The 18057-nt window shown below is 39.6% G+C and overlaps 1 protein-coding gene across 1 annotated transcript in view; it reads left to right on the plus strand.

Moving 5' to 3' along the window:
• Positions 1 to 18039, plus strand: part of kiaa1109 (KIAA1109 ortholog) — a 131825-nt gene extending 113786 nt beyond the window's left edge. Inside the window, exons 72-89 of the mRNA XM_042336373.1 lie at positions 369 to 555; positions 3220 to 3381; positions 4285 to 4424; positions 4941 to 5139; positions 6131 to 6334; positions 6932 to 7111; positions 8161 to 8298; positions 9211 to 9465; positions 10124 to 10277; positions 10744 to 10901; positions 11423 to 11615; positions 12100 to 12317; positions 12428 to 12679; positions 13761 to 13964; positions 14086 to 14280; positions 14571 to 14705; positions 15822 to 15984; positions 17184 to 18039. Coding sequence (XP_042192307.1) covers positions 369 to 555; positions 3220 to 3381; positions 4285 to 4424; positions 4941 to 5139; positions 6131 to 6334; positions 6932 to 7111; positions 8161 to 8298; positions 9211 to 9465; positions 10124 to 10277; positions 10744 to 10901; positions 11423 to 11615; positions 12100 to 12317; positions 12428 to 12679; positions 13761 to 13964; positions 14086 to 14280; positions 14571 to 14705; positions 15822 to 15984; positions 17184 to 17406 — 3360 coding nt within the window. The 3' untranslated portion in view covers positions 17407 to 18039. The remainder of the gene's footprint in view (positions 1 to 368; positions 556 to 3219; positions 3382 to 4284; positions 4425 to 4940; positions 5140 to 6130; positions 6335 to 6931; positions 7112 to 8160; positions 8299 to 9210; positions 9466 to 10123; positions 10278 to 10743; positions 10902 to 11422; positions 11616 to 12099; positions 12318 to 12427; positions 12680 to 13760; positions 13965 to 14085; positions 14281 to 14570; positions 14706 to 15821; positions 15985 to 17183) is intronic.
• Positions 18040 to 18057: the final 18 nt, after the last annotated feature.

Genomic DNA, 18057 nt, shown 5'->3' on the forward strand with positions numbered 1-18057 from the left:
GCAATATTTTCTTACCTGAAACGACATGTACACTTCACATTTAGGCGTGAGTAAATGAAAATAAAAATCCTTGAATAAGTCTTGTACTTTGTTTTTTTGAATGGAAAAAAGACATGAATGAATTGTTGGATATTCTGGATTGACCACTACAGGCTGATAGACTGGAAAAACTGTATATTTTGAATGATAGGTTATAGAATGGACTTTATATAAAACAAGGAGGCGAACTTGCAGGGAGTAACCTTTAAGAAGCGTAACATTTTGTACATTTGTTTCAATAGTGCATAAACTGTTGATTGTACGGTCACTTTGTTAAATATGAGTTTCACTTAGGGAAGATATTAACACGGCCTCGTCTATCTTAACAGTTACATTACAACTCCAAAACACTGAGGACAGATTCACCAAATGCTTCAAGAGGATCCTCTTTGACCAGAACTTTGTCCAAAGAATCCAAACTATATGGTATGAAAGATACTGGCTTTGCTCCTCCATCTACTCCTAACTACAAGACTAACATTCTGCTTCCTCCCCAACCCCCACCTACACCCTCAGGTACAAGTGGTTATCTATCCTTTCTAATCCACTCTCTCAGCTTTATACATCTGTATAAATGTACCTGCTTGGCTTTGTGCGTTAGCTCTGTGAACTTCTATTATGATGCACGTGTTCTGTAAGTATTACTGAGCTTTAGTTACAAATGAGGATGTTCACAGCAACAAATATTATTCAAGTAAGGTTTCTCAATTTTGCCAAAAGGGTTTGCATGAATGTTTGTGTCGGTGATGGCACTGATATAATTAATGAGACACAGGATTAGTTAAGTGAACATTTGCAGGATTCTTGCATGCATTATTGCAGGCATGATTGGGTACTCTATGCAGCGAACGTCTAAATGTACCACTTTAAATCTAACATAGTGACAGATTGTGTGAAAATCAGTCATTAAAAGAGAGGTGTGACATTGCCCATCTAAGCTGTTCGGCATATTTACATCAGGTTCAGTGTGAGGCTAGAGGTGTTAGTTGATACAAAACAGATGAAATAAATTACTGCAATAACTAGCACCCATCCATGTAAAATGATCAAACTGCATTTTTTCCTATATTGTATGTTGCTTCCTTCCAAGTAATATTTGTAGTCTGTCTACTGTAACTTGTATCTTAGTTCCATTTCTCCCAATAGTTACTTCAGTGAGTTTCGTTTGTGTTTAAAAGTCTGTTTAGTTCATTCCCCCGAGAATTTTTAAGTGCCTTAAATGTGGCACAACTATCCTGACACCTAGTTTATAAACATTACTAATTCCAAGTGGAGACACACATCAACCAATGTCTATTCATTCAAAATGATACTTTACTGTAGGAAAAGATATACCTATAACCAGTTCTCCAAACAGTTTGAATCTCTTAATTTGGTGTATATATAAATATTGCACAAGTCGACCCGTGTAAAGCACATTGCCCTGGCTAACCACCAATTTTTCTGAGCCTTTTCTCTCTTGTCTAGCTATTATTCAAAACTGCTATTCAATACTTCTTTGCCGAGGGGAGAAAGCAGATTTACAATTATTTATTGTTTGTATTCAGGCTGATTTGTTATATAACCACAGATTACTCATTCAAAATGTGTTACATATGAAAGTGTACTTTTTAAGCATGGTGACCAGTGTTCACTCAATATGACCAATATAATGTTTTGATCTGATTTAGAAAATGTTTTAGCTTGATAAAAAAAAATCAGTGAAATGTACCACAGGGACATAGAAAACAGGAGGAAGGGAAGGAGCCCAATGGCGCCTGTTCCAGCAGTTCATCAGGTCTCAGTAGATCTTAATTCCCACCCTTTCATAGTATCCCTTAATTCCTCTGTTACCTGGGTTACCTGTTGGCACATCTCCTGACGTGAAAGGCACTGTGCCATATGTAAGGAATATTATTAATAAGTATCTTCTCTATTTCTTTTAAATTTCCCTTTTGTTTGCGCCTCTGCAGCTGTCTGGGGCAGAGTATTCCACATCTTCACAACCTTCCGTACGGGAAACGCTTCCTGAACTCGGTTCTAAACTCCTTAGTTCCAATTGTAAGGCTGCACCACTTTGGAGTGGATCCCTCTACCAAAGGAACGAGTTGTCCACTAATCTAACCTATCAATTAATATCTTTATTTTAAATACCTCAGTTAAACCAAACCACCATTAGAGATTCATAAACTTGGCAACATTTGTGGTTTTGTTTTTAGTTTTGTGTTTCTCATCTTGAACTTCAAATGCTTAGGATCTGACAAACATCTGAGTGAGTTTTCTGAGTTGCACTATACTTGAGTTGTTATCTTGGTTTAGTTGATTGCACCTTTGTCTCAGGATTATAAGGCTGTTTTCTTCACAGCATAATTTGAGCTCATGCTTCAGGCTAACGTCTGAAGTCCTGGGGCGCCTCTACATTTTCAGAAGTGCCATTTTTTGCGTAAGGCATTAACTGAAGTCTTGGCTGTCTTTTGAGATGAACGTTAAAGATCCCAAGACACTATTTCAAAAGAGAAAGGAGTTTCTCCTGATGTCCTTGCAAACAATCCTCCAGATGTTGGTAATTGTGGGACCTCGCTGTTTGGAAAATTGGCTGCTCACTCGCTTGCAAATACAGAGATAATGCACTTTACAGCAATTACTTCTGAAGCATGTTTTTGAAATGCAGTTATGACATGTGCCCTTCAAATACCTAAACCTGACTTTTCTTGTCCTCCCACCTACCATATGGGGCCATATTGTTCTATATTTAGCTTTGCTGTCCATTCAGCATCTTATGTATGTCGCTAAGATCCGTTTGAGTTTTTCCTTCCATCACAGAGGGTAATCAATAGTTAGAATGGGTTACCAGGAAGGCTGGTGAGTCCTGGAAGCTGAACTGATTTAAGGAACCACTGCGGCATTGGGGGGAGATGGTAGGATTGGTGTGCCGGGAGTTTGAGATTTAATAAACTGAATGGATTTCTTCAATCAAACCTCCTCATTGTAACAGCTATTATAGTTTCATTGAATCTGATGTTTTTTATAACACTGATGAATAAAATGTTGTAAACATATTTTTTAGTTGGACTGTGCGTCACGCTGGTTAATGACAAATCTTGTAGCTGCTGTCATTTTGAAATGAGAAGTATTATATGTATGAATTGCACACATTTTAGATTATTGTGACTAAATTATAATATTTGATAATTCATGCAGCGAAAGGAAAAGCAACTGGAGGAGTGAAAACAGCAAAGCTTTACGCTTGGGTAGCTCTGCAGTCCCTTCCTGAGGAGATGGTAATCAGTCCTTGCTTGCTGGATTTTGTGGAGAAAGCTCTGGAAACCATTCCCATCACTCCAATTGACAGGAATTACCCGAGTAAGGATTTTTTCTTCAATGAGAATTGTAAATAATCAGTTCATTCATCAGAATTTACCTACATCTAGAGTCCTAGATGATTGCTAGTCTTTTTTTAAATAAAACTTAATGTTAATGAAATGTATGTGAATGATGAGTTAATTTTGCTATGAAAATTGTTTTCAACTGTAATTCAGATGCAGAATGCACATTTAAACATAGCATATGTGCCCTCCTGATGAGTTTCTGTGCGACCGGAAGTGCGGTTTAGCTTCCTGTAATCGAGTAACTCACATATACGTATACTTTATATTTAGATAAAATGTCTACACACAATATTTTCTATTGCGTGAGCTCGAGCATTAAGGATGGCCACTTGGGCAGGTAACTAAAGCCCATACTACAGTGTCCTTACTACTGAATACCTGCCTAGTGAAAGGAAAGAGGAGTTAAACACGTTCAGGAGAGGTGGGAAGAAAATTGGAAAGTAGGGAAAATAAAACCCTAATGTGGAGGACAGATTTATGATACCCACACTAATTAGATGGGTCTCATTGTGAATATTAAATCAGCACAGATACCACCGGATCATCAAACAAAATACAATGTACAGGACTAACTAAAAACTTTTTTCATCACGAGTTGTCTGTCACTGTACCAACGTTTTTCCTTTTCCCTCCTCATACACAGTGCTAACTTGTTCTGTGTGTGTATTTGTCTCTCTCTCTCTCTCTCTCTCACTCGCTTGTATGCATTGTAACCAGATTGACACTCTGATTGCTTGTATTCATATTCACTGCACGGAATCTCCTATTTAGAAATACCAAATGATAAGCGAATGGTTGTAAATTGTCACTGAATTTCAGATTTGAGAAATGGTGATCTTTAGTTTATCGTGGACACAATTTATCTCGTTTTTAGCAGCTCTCAGCTCTCATGATGAAGATGTGGGGCAATTTGATCTTCAAGATCATTTGGAGGAATCAACAACCTCCCTCGTGTCATCATCTGCGTCGGCATACACCTCATTTCCTGTGGATGTTGTTGTGTACGTGAGGGTACAGGTGAGCATTTAGTACTTAATATTCTTAATTTGCTCATCATTCTTATCAATAAGTCTTGGGAATAGAACACTATGCTGTTCAATATATTTTGGAAAATTGTTTTGATGTCAGCTTTGGCTCACCTCTCGGGACAGAAGTTGTAGGTTCAGACCCCATGTCAGAACTTGTTATAGCACAGAATTAACAACAACAACAAAATTACATTTGTATAGCGCCTTTCACGTCGGGAGGACGTCCCAAGGCTCTGGTAGGTCATTCAGTCCACTGTCTGTGCTAGTCTTATTCTCTACCTGAGCCAGTCTAATCCCACTCATACTCACTCCCTTTACCCTTTCATTTCCATCCTCTTGAAACTTCTGGCTAATTCCTTATTGAAAGAATTTATTGCTTCGACAAGGACATGTGGCAGCCAATTCCGAGCCGAAGGAGGCCATTCATTTATGTGAATCAGTATGTTGTGCGAATTTGCTGAAATACGTAACTTTGTATTTTATGAATCTTATTTGTGTTTCGTAGCCTTCGCAGATCAAGTTCAGCTGTTTGCCAGTATCGCGAGTGGAGTGTATGCTGAAGCTGCCCTCCCTGGACCTGGTGTTCTCCTCCAACAGAGGTGAATTGGAAACCCTGGGCGTCTCTCATGCAGATGTAACTCACGGGTCTGCCACCAATATACCACTTGCTCAGACAGTATTAAAGTCTTCAGCTAACAAGACAGGTGCGTAAGATAATGGATACACCATGTAATGCAGCGCAAGACGGAAAATTCTACTTTGACTCATCAGTGCATATTGAAAGGTGTAATAAATGTGAGACGTTGTCACCTTGTCTAAAGGAAAAATGTTAAAGCTTTAGAGGAGATGCAGAGGAGGTTTACGAGAATGATTCCAGGGATGAAGCGCTACAGTTATGAGGAGAGATTAGAGAGGCTGTGTCTGTTTTCAATGAAGCAGAGAAGGTTGAGGGGGATCTGATCGAGGTGTGCAAAATCATGAGGTTTTTGTTACGGTAAATAATAATATAATAATAATCCTTACAATTGGTATAGCACATTACATTATGACGTCTTCGAGACATCTCAAAGCGCTTCACAGAATACACTATAAAGTGAATTGACTGTATATTTTATGGCCGACTAGATGAGGTTAGTTATTTCCACTGCTTGGGAAGTCAGTAGCTCGGGTTACATAGATATGAGTTGCTACTAGAAGAGAGAAAGTGGAACTTAGAAGGATTTTTTTCACCCAGAGAGCAGTTGGGATGTGGAACCCCGCAGTGGTAGCTTTCAATAGGGGAGTAAGCAGGCGTTTGAAAGAGACAAGCTTGAATGGGTACGAGGATAAGGTGAAGAAGCAGTGGGTTTGAATTGATCTCCTTGCTCTGAGCACTCGATGGTTTGAATTGATCTTGCTCTGAGCACTGTGAACTCGATGGGCCTAATGGCCTCCTTCTGATGCATACATGTTCTGTGTATCTATTCACACCGCTCCAGTATTTTCTTTCCTCCCACCATTTCCATTGGGTACTTGATCTTCTCAACTGCAAGACCTTCGGATTGAAGTTCAACAATATAAATTAAATCAATACAAGTTTAATAACCAGCAGTGTGAGTGGTGGAAAGTGATAGTTAGGATGAGGGCCTGTCGATCACTTTGCATTGTACTTTTGAGTAGCTCTTGAGCTAATTTAATCATTTCTCTCTGATAAAGGTCCATCGAGTGGATTAGGAAGCCCTCTTGGAAGAAGCCGACATAGCAGCAGCCAATCCGATCTCACTTATCCCAGCACCAGCTCATCAGGCTTGAGTTTTACAGCTTGTATGTCTGATTTTTCCTTATATGTGTTTCACCCATATGGAACTGGGAAACAGAAAACAACCGTCGGTGGTCTGACCCCTGGATCAAGTGTTCTAGGTAAAAACACTGAGGGATCCAAACATGTTTGTTGTATGGTTTGGTGTGCTGCTTCTGCAAGTTTTGTTGTGTGGTAGGAATATTTTCACAGTAGCTGTTTCAATTTCTATAAGTATTTGCTAAAAACTATCATTGTACTTAGCCGGCTATCCTACAGTAAGTATAAGTCCGTGAAGTGTTGAGCAAGGTCCACTCGTCTCGAGAATTTTGGATCGGGTCAGGCCGATCAATAAAAACTATTTACAAGGTCCTTTTTATTTTAGGATGTTTGACAAAATAATTCTGTATATATGTGTATATTTTTCCCTCATTCGGCAACCTCCACATACTGCTGGGTTAACCTCTGGCATTAGGCCAGGAGTTTCCAGAATATGGACATTTTTTTAAAAAAAAGACATGTGTTTTTCCATGTTCCATCTGATTACGTAAAGAGTGGACAACCTGAAACGTTTTGGAGTACTTTTCAAGTGGACTGCTCAGGCCATGATTCCCAAGCCTTGGGCATTCTTTAGATGGGACAATGACACAGAGAAGCAGTGAGGAGGCAATTTACAGATTAAGGAGAGAGAATAAACGCATGGATTTCTCATGTCATAGGTATCACTGATGAAGATGCTGCCTCTGTCACTGGCCGTAAGGATTCTCTGAGCATTAATCTTGAATTTGTGAAAGTGAGCTTATCTCGAATGAGACGCTCTGGAGGAGCTTCGTTCTTTGACAGCCAAACGTCACTCAAAGGAGGCGGCAAGATGGAGACCACGCTGATTAACATATCTGGTACAATTCATAACTTGGCTTCTTTATATTTTTCTACAGTGGACAAGTTTTAGTAACTTCGACTCAGTTTGCTTTTTTTAAAGTTTTTGTTTTCTAAAGCACGTGCAATATTGGGAATAAAAAAATTGCTTTAAGTAATCATTAGAATTAATATAGCACTTTCCGTGTCAAGAGGATACTTCAAATTATTTGTTTAGAGTGTATTTTGTAAAGTGAGTGACTGTGTATATTTGTGGCAATTTGCGCACAGTAAATTGTACAAAGAGACATGAAGTGAACCAATTCTACTTTTCACCGGGACACTGGGAGAAACTCCCTTCACATTTTGAATGGCACCAGTACGATCTTTAACATCCACCTTTACAGGTAGATAGAACCTCGGTTTAATGTATCATCTGAAGGATGGCATTCCCATCACTGCACTGGAGTGTCAGCCTCGACTATGCGAGTTCCAAGTCTCAGCACGTGGCTTGAACTCACAACCTTCTGACTCGGAGGCAAGAGTGCAACCAACTGAGCCAGGCTGATGCATGTAAAAATCCTTGTGCTAAATGGGTAACATTCAGTAATTACCAGCAGGTGGAGGACCTCTGTGGGCCTTACGTTTGCTTGTTACTTCTGGGCCGGGCAGAATGCAATGTTTTCTTTTTAGCTGCCACACATTTTACCCCGAAGAATAAACAGCAAAGCTGTATTCTGTTTATACTCAACAGTTTCGAAGATTTAGTTATTGAATGAGAAAGTAATTTATGAGTTATTTGGGTTGAAAAAGCCCAAATGGGAAAACTGCAAGATATCTTAGGTCAGAGTAAATGGGATTCCCTGCCCAAGACGCATTTTATCTCCCAAGTTGCTTTTTCCTACGTTTGTGTCATTTACTCTACAGCTTTTTAAGCCGCCCCATTTTATCGGGTGTGCATAGCATTTTCAGTTTATGGAAAGATTTGGGATTCAATTGAAGAAGAAACATGAGTTGTAGCTGCATTTGCAGATTTTTGCTGATTTATAGATACAACATGTAATGACTGTTTGCTTTTCTGCATTGTCAGCTGTATGTGACATAGGATCGGCCTCTTTCAAGTACGACATGCGGCGCCTTAGTGAAATTCTAGCCTTCCCGAGGGCCTGGTATAGGAGAAGTATTGCTAGACGTCTCTTCCTAGGCGATCAGACAATCAATTTACCAGGTGAGTTTATCAAAAAGCAGTAAAAGTACAGTTAAAATGACTGTAAATTACAAAAAGCAGCTTAGCAGCAACCTTCCCAATCGGATGATGTTCTGTGTATTTCTATTCTCTATTTATTAAGATATTGTGTTCACACCAATTCATTTTTGTTCTGTGCATCTGTTTGATATTCCCCTCTCACAATAACACAGTCGAAAAATATTTTCCTCTCCCAAGTACTCGTTGGTGTCACTTCTTTATCAACTGACTTGGGGAAGGGAAGTAGGAGAAGAAACATCAGTAATGTAAGGTAAAGCTCTCCCCGATTCGCGTGAAGAGAAGACCTCTTTGACCGTGCTTTGTGCCTTTTCCCTATTCAGCCAGCGGCACAAAGCAGTTTGTAGTCAGCCTCGCAATGTAAAAGGCACTATATAAATGTGCACATAATTGTATAGGTTCACAGTTGAGTCACACGTTAGTGTTGTAGATAACGTTTCAGTGTTGCTTAAAATGATATATTTTACAATCCATAAAACTATTCAACATTTCCGAGCTGAACCAAAGGAGCTAGTGGCTGAAAACACCTGGTGTGGTCCAAGCCCTTTTCATCATCTTGCTAAATTGGGTTAAAAATGAAAGTTCTTAATTGTTTCTCCTTCATTTAACCTTCACATACAACACTGTGATCTCAGCTTGTGATACTGTTGCTTTCAAAGCTTTGCCCCATGTATAAGTTAGATTGACGGTTGAAACCTCACTCTGGACTCCATCCTTAGTTCCTTTACTCTTGTTATCTCCCACATCTGGTGAGAGAACAAAGGGCAAAAATGAAGGCCAAACCTGTGATAGGTAATTCACATTTCCTCTTATGACAGGGCTGTTTGCTAATCTGTTTGAATGCTACTTTAATCAAAGTTGTTTTTGTCTAAACAGCTTCTGGGCCTGTAACTCCAGATTCCATTGAAGGTGTAAATCAGCATCTTTCTCCTGAGTCAACTCGTAAAGCTTACTGGAGAACCTGGGACCAGTCAGCACAGGCGTCAAATTATCAGCATATGGCTCAGACAAATGTCTTCAACGATCACACAACATCTAGTAATACCTCACCAGCTGGTCTTGCTCACAGTATGAAATCTCCTTCAGCAACCAGGTCAAGGAGTATCTCTGACTCATCTGTTACGAGGAGAGGTACTTGCATTTTTATTATAAATAATAATAACAATAATCCTTGCATTTGATATAGTGCTTTTCACGTCTTCTCAACGTCTCAAAGCGCTTCACAGAATAGACTGTAAAGTGAATTGACTGTATATTTGTGGGGAAACGCGACAGCCAATTGGGCACAGCAGTGTCCCCACAAACAGTCGTGGATTGTAAATGACCAATTTATTATTGTTTTGTTTTGGAGGGATTATTATTAGGTGTGTGGAGTGAGGAAACTTGCCCAAGGTCTCGCCCTGACCTGCCTGGAATTGAACCCAGGCTCTATCAAATCTAAGCATTGTTAATTATTGTGGCTTTGCAATATATTAAATGCATTATTGGTTACTTTATTTATTGCAAGCCGACAGTTTATCTGGGCTGGTTAGAAGGAGTTTGCTGTGATTTGTAACTTGTATTCAGTGCTCTCTTTCTCAGTATATAAATTTATAATAATAATCCCTGCATTTTGATAATAGCTCGATGACTCGAAACCCTTCGCAGAATATACATGAAAGTGAATTGACTGTATATTTTGTGAGCAAAATGTGGCAGCCAATTGCGCACAGTAGTGTCCGACAAACAAATGGAATTGAGTGACCGAATGCTTTTTATTATTATTGAATACATTTTCTCCTGTTGGCAGATTCCATTACCAAAACCTCTACCCCTACATTCACGAAGACTGGGAAGGTGGCAAGCCATCACGGTGCACCCTGGGAGACTCTGGTTGTTTTTGCAATCAACCTGAAACAATTAAATGTGCAAATGAATATGAGTAATGTTATGGGAAACACCACGTAAGTTGCAGTTCTTAAGAAAGTCCCGGGTGATGCAGATTGCTGCAGTTGAATGCCATTTTTGTTGGCAATGGTTTCCTTTTTTTCCTGAAAAAGATTATGGCAATGCATTTTGCTTCCTAAAACAACAAAATCTTGGATTTATATAGCGCTCTACATGGGGGGTGGCCACTTGGACGCTTAATTAATGAAACTGGTTCAATATTTGATAATGTGGAAGGGAACGAAATTTATAAACGTTCGTTGAATCCTGAGAATAGTTTGGGATATTTAACTCTTTACTGATTGACAATGCAGTGTTTTCACAATTGGTGAAGAAATTCTAGCTTTCTCCCAATGTCAGCCTGGCTCAGTTTGGTGAAATTAGCCCGACACAAGCGTAGAGTGGATGAGCTGAGTATCATTACAAATCTCTTCATTACAGCACTATTTATTCACATTTAAACTGCTGTTCGTTTTGAATTAGATGGACAACGAGTGGGTTGAAAAGCCAAGGTCGATTGTCAGTGGGGAGCAACAGAGACCGAGAAATCTCAATGTCTGTTGGTTTGGGAAGGTCACAACTAGATTCCAAAGGTGGTGTGGTTGGTGGCACCATAGATGTGAACACATTGGAGATGGTTGGTAAGTTTGGTTCCTCAAATCACGTATGCCAACAAAATATATAGTCACTACACATTACAGCATATCCTGTGAAGCGCTCTGATACATCCTCCCCACGTGCAACGGTGAGATCGCTGTACACAATCTTCAACTAATTACTGGGAATAAACCTCTGTGTGTTCTGTTGCATTAATTTTCCAATTTACCCAATTTTATATTATACACGAAAAGTGTGGGATAAGCACCAAAATAAATCTTTACAAAAGGGTGTGGCATGTGTTGTGTTGGAGCGGCATTTCTGCAAGTCAGTGTGACGTATCTGCAGGATGTGACATTTAAAAATCCTTTATTATCCTGGCGCTTATTATTGTGCCTTTCCCATCGGGAGAATTCCACAATGCCCTTCATAGGATGTACTGTAAAGTGTAGTCATTCCATATTGCAGGAGAACACTTTCTTGAATACGTTTTTGGCATTTTCCATGTGAAAGTTTTTGCTATTAATCGTTCCTCACGTCCAATCATAACTCTTACTCTTTGCAGTACACATCTCGGAACACCCCAATCACCAACCCAGTCACAAAATCCAGATCACACTGGGCTCCACTGATGCTCGAGTGGATTATATGGGATCCAGTATTCTGATGGGAATTTTCAGCAATGCAGATCTTCAGCTGCAAGATGAGTGGAAAGTTCATCTTTATAATAGTGTCGACTCAAACTTGACTGAAAAAAGGTATTTAGAAATCCTATTCTCATAATCTTATTTTCATTACTTGCTACAAGATTGAATAAATATTTCACTACTTAGATGTTTTTTTCAGTTATTTGTTGTCTGGTAAAAATATTGTATACAGTATAATTGCATTGCCATATTGTATAACGTTTATGAATTTTACTGTAAAATATCTATTACAATATGGCCTTAAAGGAGCAGCTCTGCCATTGTCATTTTAAAGAATCGTTGTGTCTTCCTTCCTGCTACCTGATCTTTAATTAACTGGCTACTCATCTCGTTGATATGGGATGTTCATTAATCCAGATTAATGTGAATGTGTGCCTGTATAAAAACATTCACTTTCGTTTCCAAATCTTAATTCAGACCTTTATTTTTACTGAAAGACGCAATTGCAGATGCAAATATGAAAACATTTTTGAAGAATGGTAATAAAACTTTGTTTTTCCTTGTTAAGTGATTTGTTTTCTCTTTCGCCTTCCAGCGAAATCTTTGTTCACGGAGATCTGCAATGGGACATCTTCCAGGTCATGATCTCTCGATCAACCACCCCAGATCTGATTAAAATTGGATTGAAACTGCAGGAATTTTTCACACAGCAATTTGATACCAGCAAACGAGTCCTGGCTACCTGGGGACCAGTGCTATACATACCCCCAAAAACACCAGTGATTAATGTGGAGCGGAGTTCCAATGAGCACTGTGAGAGTTTACACGTTACATTTTCCTTGAGAGAAATTTGCCTTGAGATGATGGAAACTCTTGATTGATCCTTTACTTGTTTGTCTTTTTCCTTTTTCTCTCGTTCGAAGTACTGGGTGCTGCCCATCATCGCCACTGGCCAGAAGTGTTAAAGGTGATCGCTGGCTGCCACATCTCCTTGTTTCAGATACCGTTGCCTGAAGACGCAGTACAGCTGGGTGGATCTATGAGCCTGCATGGCAATCACATGACTCTTGCCTGTTTTCACGGACCCAATTTCCGCTCAAAATCGTGGGCTTTGTTCCACCTTGAAGAGCCCAACATTGCTTTCTGGACTGAGGCTCAGAAAATCTGGGAAGATGGTAAGTTTAATTTTAGAAACGTTTCCGAAAAGTGTTTTCAGTTGGAAAACTTATCAACCGGCAGCAAGTAAAGTGCATTCTTCACGATTAACGTTCATGTCCTGTCGAGGCAAAGTCAAATTGGTGAAGACTGCAACATTTTCCATATCTGGGGAGAGAATTTCCAGCAGTCAGTAGAGTTCCTGACCTTACCAGTTTGCACTTAACAATGGGGGAAATCCCAACATTTCCCCTATTGTGGAGTCCTGCAGCTTTGTGGTTAGAGCACTTGCCACCCAAGCACTTCTGCTTACCAGCAGTAAGTAGGAAATGTTTGTCAGTCGATTGGCAGATTGCTTTTACGAGGGTAATTATTCCTTTAAAAAAGTTGCTCACTTCAATCCACAACTGTTTGTGGGACGCTGCTGTGCACAATTGGCTGCTGCGTTTCGCCCACAAAATATACAATCAATTCACTTTGCAGTGTGTCTGTGAAGCGCTTTGGGACGTCCTCCCGACGTGAAAAGCGCTATATCAAATGCAAGGATTATTATTATTATATCCTGTGAAGCGCTTTGAGATGTCTCGAAGACATGATAAGGCGCTGTATCAAATTCCCCTTCTTGTGAGTTTTCTTTTTAATTAATCTTACTGTCTATTGTTTCCTCATAATTTAATGCCCTTTAATCCCTCATGTTGTTGGGTGCTTCTCTGTTGTTTGTTGCATCCTTGATAGTCACTTGTTATAATGAATTCCAGACTTTCAACAAAACAAAAACAAATTACATTTGTATAGTGCCTTTCATGTCGGGAGGACGTCCAAGGCGCTAGAGTCTTCACTCAAACAAACCTTTTGAGTGAAGCCATTCCTGTGAAGCCATTTCGGATTGCTGATCACTCTTGTCTTCTAACCCATCTTAAATTTGGTACTTTTTATAGATCTGTAAATATCATTGTTTCATTTTGTTGATTTGATAGATAAGATAACACAAAGGAGTACATATTTCTGTGCTATTCATTTTTCCGCTGCTTAAAAATATTAAACAAATTGCAATAATACTTAGAAATAGAATAACTGTAATCTATTTTCAACTGTCTCCAGGGGCGAGTGACCACTCAACATACATTGTACAAACCCTGGACTTTCACTTGGGCCACAACACAATGGTTACAAAACCTGGAGGTGCCTTAGAAAGTCCAATGGCAACAATCACCAAAATAACAAGACGTCGTCATGAAAATCCACCACATGGTGTTGCAAGTGTGCAGGAATGGTTCAACTATGTGACTGCCATGAGGAACGAAGGTAAAAAAAAATGCATGTTGTTGTTGTTATATTTTTAGCAAAACTAAAACATGAATTACCAAATATCAGAAGAGAAATGAAGCTGAGCATCAATAACTACTGTCACGACCTTTCCCCACAGAACTGAATCTTCTTCGAAACGTTGATTCTCACACTGCAGACAGTAAAACGTCTCTTAAGAGCTCCAACATGATGAGTGGGTTCCGAGGAACTGCCAGTTACAGCCATGAAACTGAGACAATCTTTGCCTTGCCAAGGATGCAGCTGGACTTTAAATCTATACACATGCAGGAACCTCAAGAACCACTGCTGCAAGGTAGAGATCTGATTGAATTTACGAAACTTCAGCCCAGGAGGAGTCCGCTGTGTTTTGCTGTTGATGGTTTTTGCAGTGGCGCTATCTACTGCCCTCACACTAAATCTTTATTGTTCGCAACCACAAGTCTGACATCTCGTGACCTCGGCTCCCACTATGCTCACCGTCTTACGCACTTTTATTTTTAAACGGGTTCGATTGTGAATCAAGTTTCAAAAAGTACAATCCAAAATGTGTTCCACCTCTTTTCCAGAGGGCGGTGTTTTGATATTTTTCCTCCGACCTTTCAGATCCCAACAGTAAGCCAAAGGTGGAGTGCAGTGTTGTGACCGAATTCACTGATCACATTTGTGTGACCATGGATGCTGAACTGATTATGTTCTTACATGACCTTGTATCTGCTTATTTGAAAGAGAAAGAAAAAGGTTAGTCTTTTATTTTTTGTCAAATGTTCATTGCTAATTTTGTGACAGTTCTCACCCTTTCGGCCTCTGTTAATACTCACAGAAACTTGAGAAGTTCTTTGTTCTCTCAACATTTAATTTTTATTATTGTCTTGTCATAACTCTAGCTACAATCCACTACTGTTTGAGGGGACGCTGCTGTGCGCAATTGGCTGTTGGGTTTGGCCCACAAAACATACAGTCAATTCACTTTACAGTGTATCCTGTGAAATGCTTTATGAGACGACCTCGAAGACCTGATAAAGCGCTGTATCAAAATCCAGGATTATTATTAACAGTGCAACAACAATCCACAATATAATTTTTCATAACACTAACCCCAAAATACATGTACCCTTGCTCTATCCAGAAGCAACCAACCACAAGGCTCCAAGGAAACTATTCTTATCCTCTCTTCAGCTCCTTCCCATTACCAGTGGACAATCAATCTCTCATATCACCCATATGACCCCTACTAATATTTGGTGCCAAAGCAATCCTCTCGGGCGGCCAATGGCTGAGGGCCTCACTGCTTGCTCTCGCCTCTCACACTTCCTGCTGTCGCCCCTGCTACCTCTGTGCTAGCCATCCTCCCACCGTCAAAGCCCACTCTGCATCCACCGGGTTGTCGCCCCCTCCCCCTACCCCAGTCTCCACACACGGGGAAAAGAGGGGCCGTGCGCACGTGAAGCAGAAAACAGACAATGTCTATCACAATTGTTGGTCTTTGATATGGAAATATCCAATGGGTTTTAATTTGGTGTATAGGTTCTCAGGTTAACTTATAACAGCGCTGGAAGGTTTTCATGTCCAGACACAATGCCTTTGTTGGGCTACAGATATATTTACAGATAACACAATCCTTTTGAACATGGAAATAACATCATGGGACTGAATCATGATCTTTGGCTCCAAAACTAAAGCCAGATTTGGGCCAAGGGAATTGTGTACTAAACTCTATTGCTTTTCAGTTTAGATATGATTAAAAATAATCAATTTAAAAGTATACTTTTAATTAATTGACTGTTTAACTGTGTTTATGAATGTATAAAAAAACAAAAAAATTGCTTCTATTAAAAAATACCAATCCATTTGTAGCTATTTTCCCTCCTCGAGTTCTTGCCATTCGCCCCGGCCAGAAAAGTCCCATTACAGTTCACGATGACAGTTCCACAGACAAAGACAAGGAAGATGTGATCTACACAACTGTGGACTGGAGAGAGTTTGTTTGCAATACCTGGCATCTGGAACCCACCTTAAGGTTAGCATCTAAATTCAGAATTGTCTCGTTCAATTGATCGTATGGAAACTTTGACAAACATTAACATCATTGGGAATTCTTCTCTCAAAAGATCCACATCCAAAGCTGCTTAAAGATTGTGAAGAGTGTTCAGATTTCAATAAAGGTATAGAGTAAACTGCTGATAACTCGTCAGGCCAAGGGAGAAGGACTCAGCAACTAGGTATCTGGAGTGGTGGGCTGGGTAAAGCTCCCCTAGGCCACAAGGGGGCACGGTGACTGCTGTGGGTGTTGATGTTCAGATGAATGGCAGAGACCCATGTGGTGGCCTCCTAGTCTAACCTGTTATCTGAAGTAACTACTGAACTCACAAGAAATTCTGGAATGTGGCTAGTTACGTGTTAAGTGAAGTGACAAGCAAAGCGGAGGGAACCCTTACTCACACTTTGCTCGGGAAGTGGCTGGGATATTTTGACAGTGTGGAACTTAAATGGTAGTGAGAAGATAAGCCACGACCTTGATATCAGGAGTTGACTGTATCTAGTTTTTACAAACTAGATCTTTAAGAGTTACCGTTTTTGTTAAGGCTACTTCAGTCCTCAGGAAATAAAATATCTCTTTTATATCTCCTGCCTGATAATTCTTCATTAATGTTGTGACAGATTCTTGAATGATTCTAAGGGTGTTTTATAGTCTGGAAATTTAATTTCCTCCCATCAGTTGTCTGGCACAATTGGTCGCATTCTTGCCTTTGAGTCAGAAGGTGGTAGATTCAAGCCCCATGACAGGTCTTTGGACTCAGTGTAGGCTGACCGTCCATCACTGAGCTGGGGGAGTGTTGCTGTCCTTCAGATGAGACATTAAACCAAAGTCTTGATGTTAAAGGTTCAATGGCACAATTTGAAAAGAGAAGGGAGTTTTCTCCTGGTGTCCTGGCTAACAATCCCCCACATAAAATGTGTCATTCATACCCGTTTGTAGGAAACTGATATGTGCAAATTGGCTGTTGCATTCACCTACAAAATACACAGTCACTACACTTTACTTCACATTTTGTGAAGAGCTTTGAAAGGTTGTGGTAGTGGCAACCTTTAATCCAAATGCATAAATTATTAGGACTAACTGTAAAGGACACACTGGTTCTTGTGAACCAATTTCTAACAAAAAACTCTTTAACAGTAAAATGACCCGTTATTTGGTAATCTGTGTTTTTTTTCCAGGTTAATTTCTTGGACAGGAAGGAAGATTGACCCAGTAGGAGTGGACTACATTCTTCAAAAACTGGGCTTTCATCATGCCAGAATCACTATTCCCAAGTGGGTCCAGCGTGGGGTCATGGATCCACTTGATAAGGTTCTCTCCGTTCTTATTAAAAAACTCGGCGTAGCACTGCAGGATGAAAAAGAGAGGAAAGGAAAGGACAAGGAAGAACATCCGAAATAGCAGCTTGACCCAGGTTTTTGGTACCATTGTAAATTTCACTCGTAGGTTTGGAGTCTTCTGTATATTATATCCTTTTGAGCAATGCATCGGTCAGCGTTTAATGTTTTTTTTATAGAACTCAAATTCGCAACAAAATCAACTGGAAAACATTTGCTTCTTGTACTGTAATTTAAAAACCGAGACTGCTGTTTTGTTATGAATGTACATATGAGTGTAGATGTTTACTATGGTGCATGCTGCCATTCTAAACTGGTCGGTTAAGAGTCTTGCACAATTATTGATATTTGTGTGTATATAAAGTACGGTGAGAGTGTCAAAATGCTGCCTAGCATTCCCATTTTTATTGTGATTATGTGCAATATATTTAGTGTTCTTGTATTACAATTACCAAATTGAATATTAACTGTGAATTTACTTTTTTTTTCATAACACTTTAAATACCTGCTGTTCTTGATATGTTGTTAATAAGATGTTCCTTGTGATGCTTAAGTGAATTGTACTGATATGAATAAAGATAAATGTGCTATTAAAGCCAGTATACCACAATTGTCCAGATTTTCTCAACAAATATGCACAGCTAACCCTCATAAGCACCACCTGTGAATGTGTCAGAATAAATTTGTTGAACTTGAATGAATTGTCCGGTGTAAA

The sequence above is a fragment of the Callorhinchus milii genome, unplaced genomic scaffold, assembly GCF_018977255.1.
Source record: "Callorhinchus milii isolate IMCB2004 unplaced genomic scaffold, IMCB_Cmil_1.0 Scaffold1, whole genome shotgun sequence".
Lineage (NCBI taxonomy): Eukaryota > Metazoa > Chordata > Chondrichthyes > Chimaeriformes > Callorhinchidae > Callorhinchus > Callorhinchus milii.